Genomic DNA, 10,696 nt, shown 5'->3' on the forward strand with positions numbered 1-10,696 from the left:
TTATTTTATTTTTGCTTGGAACCAAGTACACTTGTTTTGGTGCAAATCAATATATTTGAATTGCTATAACCTTTCCCCAACCCTTCCCCCAATTTGTATGTGTTTAAGCAAGCAACTGAACAAAGTGGAAAAAAATGAATCGGGTCGTATAAATAATGATAGACCACTTAAAATCTGTTTGTAATTTGAGAATGCCTCATACCTAGCAAATTTGCACTGTGGACAGTAGCAAGCATAACGCAGATTTGCACTTTGGGTTACTAGAAAGCATAAAGTAGATTGCATATCATTAATTTGGGCTTGTGTTTGTTCCTTTCCCACTGTAGTTAGCTGAGCGTAAGTGAAATTGCACTTGGCCACAGAATCCCACTCTTTTATCTTAATGATTTTCATTCAGCGTGAAGATCATTTTTGACTTTCATTGAAGTCAAGGATGGCAATCATGCTAGCATTTTGAAATGCCTTGTTGTGCTGAATGCCCTGTCCAAATCAGCAGGTTTTTTTAATATGTCATTTCCAAAAAGGTATTAATTATGATCAAGATTGCAGATAGTGGGGGTAAGCTGAAATCTCAAGAAGTCACTCGGTCCTGGTTTGCACAAATAGCAGGATGTGGTGGTAAGAGTTTCGAAGCGGTAGCGTGTACAGTGCCACTTCAGGCTGCGGCTGGGTAATCCCATTTTTAATGCTTTGCCATGAGGCAAAAGGGCAACCAGAAAACTAGCACAGCAGGGAGGCAGCTAGGCTGGAACTGTTTTCTCTCCTGTAGTAGTTTGGCTTCAAACAAAATGAACAACATTCAGAAGTTTGCTTTCACCTCTGCCATCTGCAGTCTGAATTGCAGTCTATTCTGCTACTTGCATGAGACATGAAATTTTCTTGGAGTGTATCAGCACCATCCCACTGTGAGTGTTGAAATAGCATTACATCACTATGCAAAACAGGTTGCAGCTTGGGTGTCTTCATCCTCTCTAAAAGGTGGCCTGTTTGCAGCCCTTCGGGGCTTTGCTGGATATCCATATCTAATATTGGTATTTGCCCTCCTTCCAAATATATAGCCCTGCATGTACACATGTAGCTTTGTGTGTGGACGTGCTTTCTTTCCCTTCAGCTAAGACTTGGGGTGGAGGTATGGGGCAGAGGCAAGATGTGACCTAGGCTTTATGTGTTAACCTAAGAGGCTACAAGATTTTGTTCCTGACACCTGGTTGAAAAGAACCTGGTGCTTGGGCATGCAAGTCAAACTAGGTGTAAAGTTCATTGTTGCCACTTGTACAGAAGTGTAAAAAGAACTGAATTTAACCAGCAAAAAGAGCTGGTGACTTTTTGTAACCCCTATCAATCATCAGTGATTGATTAAAAGAACTGAGTACATTTCTTCCCTTTGCTGACAATAAGTTTCTCCAATCTGATGCCTTTCAAATATTCTGGACTACAATGCTCATTGTCTAGCTGGGAATGATGGGTGTTGTAGTCTAGCACATCTGGAGAGCATCAGGTTGAGGAAGGATGGCTTGCAGTTCTGGTAGTTTTTACTCAGTGCTGGAACTTTTTGTAGAACAGTAAACCGATACAGCAAAAAGTTGTTACTTCTACCACATACAATTCGGACTTACTGGTCTTACAAGTCTGGTGTTTATGCAACCATCCAGCTTTATTTACCACAATGTGTGACTGCTGGTACGTGATGTGGGTGCTCAGTGTGTGTTTAATAAGGAGGCTAAAGCATATTACTCAGCTGTAATGAAGCAAAGATTATTCATTTACATAGAATACTATTAAATAGTTAGTCTAAATACCTCTCTCATCTAGGATATGTTGTTAATTTTGCTGTTGAAAAGAACAGAACGATTAAAGGATATTGGAAGTTATATATCTACATTGTTAAGTACAATTACCATCTGCAGAGGGGTAGATGTTTGCCTTGGCTGCAAACCCTCAAGCAGCTGCTGTGTACACCAGCAGAGAGACTAGAACAACAAAGACAGTCACATTGATCTGGAAGTGGGGGGGAATTAAATGTCACACTTAGCGATTACATCTATTAGGTCCAGCCAACGTTCCACAAATTGGTAAACTTTCAGGTGGTTCAAAACTCTTTGTCAGGCTAGGTAATACCAAAAGCAAGGATGGGGAAAGAAAGAAGTCCAGAAATGTGGCCAGATGTCATCACATGATATGCAATTTGTAGAGTGCAGACCAAATGAATTACTTAGTAGATGTTGCGGGTATTGGATTTCATGTGACAATACAGTTAGGGAGAGGGGGCAGTCTATGCATGGCAGTTTGAAAACAGGTCATCATGATGCTTCCGATTCTTGTTCCAGACTCAGTTTGAATTTCTCCTGCCAGATAGCTCAAGGTTGAGGATAGCCTAGTAGCGGTTTGTCCAAACACTTTGCAGCTGAGAGGAGCATACCAGTTCATATTCCTAATATGATATGTTAGCTCTTAATGACAGTTTTATTAAATCTAGCCAATTTACCACAAGCACATTGGTGCTGTTGTCTTATGTCACCTGCAAACTATCAAGGCATGTAGTCCCCTGTAGCCATGTGAATGGAGGAGGTGCAGCAGAGGAGGCAGCAGCCCTCCCACTCTAGTTGATTCTATAAATTGAGCTCAAGAGATTTTAATTTGGATCATGCCAGCCAGCTAGTGTGATGGCAAAGTTTGAGTTGGAAGTAAGGAAGCCCTTAATTTAAATCTCACCATAGCCCTTAATTAATTCTGTAGATGATTGTATGCAAGCTGTACTGCCGCAGTTCAGGCCTGGCTCCCTTACCCCTTTTGCAGTGTGGAGATGAAGTGATATAAGAGCCTTGGCCTGAAGCAGCCTTTCCCAAGCCGGTGCTGTCCAGACATTTTGAACTATAGTTCCTGTTATTCCTGACCATTACCCATTTTGGCTGGGCTTGGTGGAAGTTGAAATCTCAGATATTTGGAAGGCACCTAGTTGGGGAAGGTTTTTGTTTTTATTTTATTTTACTTATAAAATTTGTATGCCGTCCAATTACTCATGTCTCTGGATGGCTAACAACATAAATAAATTGACGACCCACTCTGTATCAATAAAATACGATTCAATATTAAAACTTATTAAAATATTGATTAAATAAAAAGGTCTTAACCTGGTGCCAAAAAACATATAATGACGGTGCCAGGCGGACCTCTCTGGGGAGCACATTCCATAGATGGGACGCCACCGCAGAGAAGGCCTTCCTCCGGGTACTCTGTCTCCTAATATCTTTCACAGAGGGTTCCCGGAGGAGGGCTTCTGTTGCCGATCTCATAATACAGGTTTGCCTGTATTATGCCCCCCACTTGAGATCAGCGGAAGAGGCCCTTCTCCAGGAACACTCCGTGAAGGAAATTAGGAGGGTGAGTACTCGGAGGAGGGACTTTCTCTGCGGTGGCGCCCAATCTATGGAATGCGCTCCCCAGAGAGGTCCGCCTGACGCAGTCGTTATTTGTTTTTCGGCACCAGGCAAAGACCTTTTTATTTAAACGTTATTTTAATTGTTAATATTATTTATTTATTTTATTCTTTGGCCAGGGCGACTTAATTTATACTGTTAAATTATATTGTTTTATATGATGTTATTTATTTATGTTTGTGAGCCGCCCCGAGGCTTCGGCAAATGGGGCGGCATAGAAGTTCCCTAAATAAATAAATAGATAGATTGATTGATTGATCGATCGGCGAATGGGGCGGCATAGAAGTTCCCTAAATAAGGAAGGAAGGAAGGAAGGAAGGTCCTGCAATTACTCATGTGAACACTGTAAAGCACTACCTAACTTTTCTGACTTAGGACTAAGCTGTGTGATAAGGTCCGCCTGAGGATCATTCCCATATAGAATAATACTGTGACTTTGACCCCTACTGAGAACATTGGGATAGAATATGCATGGCAAGCTAATGGCAGTGTTGACTTAAAGGAGTGATTGTGTATCTTCTCATAAATAGGATCCATTTTGCAGCACTAACTATGCAATAACTATTGTAGGCTCCTAAGGGCTTTATGTATGCCTCAGTCTGATAGAAATACACAACCTGGACCCTCTTCCTGGCATATGCTAATTGCCTCTGAAAACAGATTGCTCAGCCTGCTGCATTTTGCATCTGTTACAATTTGTGTGGGTCCCCCTCCCCACCCCTGGTGTGTGGAAATAAGCAGTGAAGCTTGTAGAGGAATAAACTATTTGGGAAGTATAGCTGGGAGTTATGGAAAAAGCAATTAGATGACAGCATAAGCACAACCCTATAAAATGGAAACAAAAATTGATAGACTTGAAAGCTTCCCATTCCTTCAGTGCTGCCCTCCCTTTGCAAAATGTTTTATATCCTTCCCTGCATTTGAAAACTCATCAGTGCTGCACTATAATTCCTATGGTTTTTGTAATTGGATATTGGCATTTGAGAAAGAGGAAGAGAGAATATGGTGCATCGGCTGTTAACAGATGATTTTTCAAGTTTATATATCCTTTCTGTGATCACAGTAATTAGCCAGCTAGCAGGCTCCCAAAGAAACCCTGATACCTTCCTTAGGAGAAAGCACTACTTAAACTATTGTTTCTCCCAGCCTGCTGTATTTATTGCTTCGCCTTACTTTATTGTTGGGATGGTTCACATCTGTTTTGCAGATTAGCTCTCCGGGTGCTACTGCAATCATTTCCAGCTAAACAGATACTTTAAAAAAACAAAAACACTTTCTGTTAAGCCCAGCATTTTGCAAGTTCCCAAACAAAGAAACTTGAAGAAAACAATGTGTAATGCACATCAGAAAACTTTAATAGTCCTTAAGTATCCAGGCCCCAGTTCAGCCTACTATAGTGGTGGGGACCTAGTTATATAGAGCTGGAAATGTATTTCTTTTTTTTCTCTTTTTTTTTCCCTTTTGCGGAGGGGGCGGAATCTGTGCGTTGTTCGACCTGATTAACCTATACTGACCAGCTTTAGATATTAGATAGCATTCAAAATGGCTGTGAAACAGGCACAGCATGTCCCATAGCAAATTACAGGTTGATTGGTTCACAGTGGGCTGCCATTAAGTGTGAACCTGGTGCATGTGACTATGTCCAGAGATCACAGTAGACCTTGGCCTTACTCACTTCCGCTTCTCTTGAGAGGGAGGAGTTGAAGGTTTTACTCCTATCTTTTATAAACAGTGGCATGCCATTCAAACCTGATAAAACATGGTGTTTAATGTTAAGTATGGTTATTTGAAATAGGTCAGTATAAAACAGTGACTTACAAAGCTAGTTTACATTAACAAGCATTAGTCTAGGTTAACCAGAATTTCAAATTCAGATTTAATGCTAGATTACAGCTAAGCAAAAAAAGGAAATGAAAGCTTGTAAACCCCTCATGGATCTGGCCAAAAAGGAGAGAGTATGCACAAGTTCATTCTCATCATAGTAAATCACAGTTTATTGTGACGTCTGAATGTAGGCTATATATCAAATTCAAGTCAAAGCCAGTTTGACAGGCTAGAAGGGCGAACCTTAATAAATGGGACAATATGTTTTTTTCTGAAACCTTCATTTAAAGGTGCTGAATCCGAGTTTCTAAAAAATTCTTAGCTATATAGGAAACCATAGAGACTTCTGAGCAATGTTGTTATACCTGTTAATCTCAGTCCAAAGATGTGAAGGAACTGAGTCATGACTAAGGGCAACTTTTCAGGTTTCCAGGAGGCATCAGTAAGACCCACTGTCTTCCAGAGTAATATTGTAAAATTAACTTTGGGATCTTACCCAAGAGGAACGAATGCTGCCCCACAATGGGAAATTGTAAATTACAATGAGTGTTCCCCATTTACATGTTACCGCAAATTGTTTACCATCCTTTTTTTCTTTGCTTCCTGCTAAAGTTCAGAGCAGGATGTGTTGGTCAGATTTCAGTTTTAACCAGATAGTGCTTTTTAGGTAGATTTTGTGTGCTTTTTTTTCTTGAGTGCAATGTTCCTGGTGGTAAAAGGCAAGTTTTTCCATGCAGGTGATCATAATACCCACCTCAGCCTTCCTGGTACTGGCGGTGATGGGCTAGCTGAGGATGGCACAACCCTGGAAGAAGGGGAGACTAGTCCAGATGCTCAACCACAGCAGAGCCGCAGAATGCGCAGAGAAGCATGCACTTGCCCCTTCTGCAAAGACAATGAAGGAAGGTAAGATAGTGCATCCATAGCATTGCTAAACATTCAGAGTGCATTGTTGTGCAAAGGTCACTAAATGCGAAATGGAGTTGGCCTGTGGTTCTGGGGTAGCTTTTTTGCATCTAGAATTTCCACATGAACCAGTCATAAGATGTACAGATTTGTACATTTTAGTATATAATACTGCAAAATGCCCCCTCAAAGAATTCTGAGAAGTGTATTTTGAGGAAGTGGAAGTAGCCAGCCCTCTCTCGAAACAACAACTCCAGGTTCCCTGAGGAGAAGGAATGGCTTCATACTCTGATGCAGACGTGCAGCGAGTGTCTTAGGGCAGGCATCATTCATCCAGGCCAGTGTGTTGAAGTGTCTGGGTCTCAGATGGCGCATTCTAGAGACCAGTCCTCTTCTGTAGACAAAGCCTTGCCAAGACTACATAGTCACTGTTATTACTTTTGCACTACATTCAGGCTGTATTAACTTCCCTTTTGATTGCGATGCTAAACCAACCTTTCTTGCCACTCTTGGTTTCTAGGACCAGTGATACAACTCCAAGAGTAGCTGTGGATGGCTGAGTATTCTCTCTTCCACCTTTTGCCTTACATGTTGCATACTTCACTCACCACATTTGTTTCACTGTCCCATTACTTTGCCTCTTTGCCCAGGCCAGTCATGGCTCTCGGCTATAAATCCCAATTGTTGCAAAGCTGGGTAATGTTGCATCTGCTAATGCAGACCTAGTAACTGAGCATGGTTAAGAGTGCTACAGATTTTGTTATAACAGGAAATTCACTTTTTGTTGTAATGCAAATTTTATGTCCTAATCACAGGCAGCAGAAAATATATATCGCTTTACTTTGAAGATGGTGATGAAAATAGTTAGACTTCTCTTCCATTGGAAACCCAGAGAGCAGCAACTTAAATTTATTTCATTTAGATTTTCAGCTTTTAGCCCACCAGAAGTTTCTCAAAGTAGCTTCCAAGTAAAATGATCTGATAAAACTTCTGAAAACTGCTTAGCTGCCACCTAAAAATAAGAGTAACATTTTAGATTTAGAGTACAAAGATTTGGGATAGAGAACTGTCCACTTCTAGTTAGAGACACTATCAATCCTGAGCCCTTTGAATAGGTTGGCCTTTAAATCTGCATTAGTGAAATTTTTAAAAATACTGACTACTGATTTGAAAGTCAGTGCAATATAAACATGAAAAGTAGTCATCACAAGAGACTTGATTATTTGTGATGCCGTAGCCAGTGACATGCTTGGTCTCGCTCGCTCTCTCTGTAGAATAAAGCACAGTACTGGGTTGAAGGTAAAGAGTGACAGGTGGAAATAAGAAACTAGGAAAGCAGATGCCTCGTGAGGAAAACTTGATATAAGTGGGGGTTATTCATGTAAAAATAAATTTAAGGGAAATTGAGTGCTTTCAAAATTATTTTAGAAGTTGCATGAGAACAAGTCCAGTGGAGACACAACATCTGCTTACATTGCTGAAAGGTAGCCAGATTAAATGCAAAGCAAAAGCAGTTCTACAATGAAATGTGCAGATAAGTGAAAAGATTCTGTTTGTATTACTGAAAATTTTTAAGGAAAGTCCAGACAGACATCTTCCAGGGATGCTATAGAATGTAACAGATGATTCACACATCGGAGAAAACACATGTTTGAGGGTCTTTCTCGGCCTACTTTTGTATTCTGTAGAAGAGGGGGGAGACCTCCTTCCACCAGTAGAGTTTGTGGGGTAGGGAACATCCAGGATGGCTTACTGGGATTCATTAATTGACTCTCCATTTCCTTTGTCCCATAGTAAGTAGCTGCCATGCATGCACACACACCCATCCATCTTTGTCCTGTCTAGCAACTGTAGTAGCACTGTGCTCTTGGAAAGCAGCCATGCCTTACTTTTTCTGGAAGCAGCTGCTCTCCTTATAGACAAAAGCAGCTGTTCCCAGTATAAGCAAAACATGTGTTTTCAAGAAGCAAGGAGTAAAAAGACTGCTGTACCCAAAAAAGGGGAGGGGGGAAACACCCTCAGAGGAGCAAAAGGAAAGGCAGACCTCAGATAGGTGCCTGAGTAATTCATAACATGAAGGCTTATCCAGTGTATTTTGACCAGAGGTCTTCCTCAGGAGCAAAGGGATTTCATCTGTGTTATTCTCATGCCCAAGATCAGGATGGATAGAAGGTGGACCTCAGTGATTTGATGGTTTCTATTAGAATGGCTGGCCATCAGTAGTTTAACAACAGCAATAAAATTGTTTCTCCCATCCTGAACTGTACTATTTAAATGAAGAAAGCTGGTGTTTGTGTGATCAGAACTTTTCATTGTGCAGAAGGATTGTGAACTCAGAACTCTGATTACTTCTGGCACTCAGAACAAATTCTTTGGCTTGGATTTCTTTAATTCACATTTTTATTAGTGGCTAGTGGATCTTGGGAGTCTAGAGGAGAAAAAGTGGATTGTACGACTATGAAATCTACCTGTCTCCGCCTTAGATAAAAAGTTTCGCTCAATAACAAACTCCCAAATGAAACTATGAAATACACTTTTCACTCACTGAAAGTATATTCTCAGGTAAGTTGCTTTTTATGTAAGACACGGGCCTTTAGCCCTGAAGAAGAACATTCATTAAAATGCAGGTTACTTTCATATAATGAAACACTTTCAAGCACCAGTGTGTAGCCTGCCTTTCCCTTTGCTGTGTCACTTTAAAAACTATTCCCATGAAGACTATGGAACAATGCATATCACAGTAGCTCCTTCTTTTTGCTACAGGAAAGGCAAACATCCTGCTTGACCTTACGTATGTTTATGTTCTTAGGAGCTCTGGGGATCCAGGCAAGAAGAAGCAGCATATATGCCACATGCCAGGTTGTGGGAAAATTTACGGGAAGACATCTCATCTGCGAGCTCATCTTCGGTGGCACACTGGAGAACGGCCATTTGTGTGCTCTTGGATGTATTGTGGCAAGCGCTTCACACGTAGCGATGAATTGCAGCGACACAAGCGGACCCACACAGGTAAGTACAAACCCTTGCACGACTTGGACAAACAAAAACAGAAGTAGCTTGGAGTAAGGTGTTTGTTAGCGCATATTCAGTAGTGCAGCTATGGATGGTGCATTTCTTCTTGGCTCAGTATGAGTTCAGACTGCCACTGGGAGGAGTGTTGTAAAATGAATGTCTTAATGGTCTCTTATGTGAATTAGCTGCCTGGTTAAGAGATACTAACATGTCAGGGAGAAGGATTTTAGCCCAGCCTGCTTCCTACATGTTAACTTTCTAAATACAGAATGGTATTTTAAACATGAGAAAGTATCAAATTAGCAACTTCCTCTCTTCTGCTGTCTGAAATGACATAGACACAGGACTGATGTTTTAAGTATCCTTTTGTACATTTGAATTTCCACTTGGGCTCCTCTATTCCATTGCTGACTAGTTAAATCACAGTGCTTTTCCAGGAAACTCCTGCAAGCTGGGTACAAAGCCACGCACAAAGCCACGCTTGCTTTTACAGAACAAGCCACAACTGGCACAAGTATTGCTGCTGTTGGAACAGCTACATGTATAGCCATGGGAAACGAAACTAATGCTTCCCTGGCTCAGAGGCATTCCAGTGGTGGAGTACATTGCTGTAAAATGTGATAGGACGTAGAGATAGAAAGCACTTTGGAAAGAATGTGTTGGTGAAATATGTTCTACTTTTCAAAAGAGATGCCCATACTCAAGGCAGCTTACATTAAAATACAGAAAATCACAATACAATTGAGCTGATTAAAACAAGCAAATACAGAATATCAAAAGCAAATGACAGCACCAGAAAAATAACACAACTGGCATGCTTGTCTGTATGATGAAACCCAAAATCAGTATATTTGATTGCATTGAAACACTCGAGCCCTGTAAAAAGCTTGCTGTGATGCCAGGAATGAGCTCTAGGTCCCATAATGGTACGTTTGCACTGTTGCCATGTCATGGTGGTATACTCTGCTTAAAATGCATATAAGCAAGCCTTGAGTGGAACTTTGAGACAGACTGGGGACAATAGAATAGTCACATGTATGGGAGAGGGTGGAACAGCTGATATTCTGCAGCTTGAAACTTCACCAACATTTAGCCTAGCAAGCAAGTCTTTGTGACTGTGCCTTTTCAGGTTGAGAAGTTTTACACAAGGTAAAAACTTCTTGAATACTGTATAGGAGGGTCATTCAAAATTAAGTAGTTTTAGTATGCAAACTACAGGTATGTATTGGACTCTCTGGCACCACTGGTTCTTTACAAGGCTGAACTTAGTTAGGGAAATGAGAGGCCTGTTTCTTCCAAGCTCTTGGCTTTCTCCTGTTTACCCATGCACTGAAAGCAACTGCTATATAGTCCTGCTTTAGGGCAAGTAGCTACTCCCTTGGTGGTGAAAAAAGGTAGTGACAAAGCTGAAGGTTTTACTCCAGGTAATATTTTCAGAAATACAGGGTTAAGAAACGAGATGTCATTTTCATGGCATATATACTCCCATGCTTAATAGAAATGAGTTAACTAGATTA

The 10,696-nt window shown here is 40.9% G+C and overlaps 1 protein-coding gene across 5 annotated transcripts in view; it reads left to right on the forward strand.

The window, feature by feature from the left end:
- Nucleotides 1-10,696, forward strand: part of SP1 (Sp1 transcription factor) — a 31,930-nt gene that overhangs the window by 12,883 nt on the left and 8,351 nt on the right. For all 5 annotated transcript variants that reach the window (XM_044443080.1, XM_044443084.1, XM_044443081.1 and 2 more), the window contains exons 4-5: nucleotides 5,999-6,167; nucleotides 8,977-9,176. In XM_044443080.1, coding sequence (XP_044299015.1) covers nucleotides 5,999-6,167; nucleotides 8,977-9,176 — 369 coding nt within the window. The remainder of the gene's footprint in view (nucleotides 1-5,998; nucleotides 6,168-8,976; nucleotides 9,177-10,696) is intronic.

This window comes from Varanus komodoensis, unplaced genomic scaffold (genome assembly GCF_004798865.1).
Source record: "Varanus komodoensis strain SLA01 unplaced genomic scaffold, ASM479886v1 scaffold41, whole genome shotgun sequence".
Taxonomy (NCBI): Eukaryota; Metazoa; Chordata; class Lepidosauria; order Squamata; family Varanidae; genus Varanus; species Varanus komodoensis.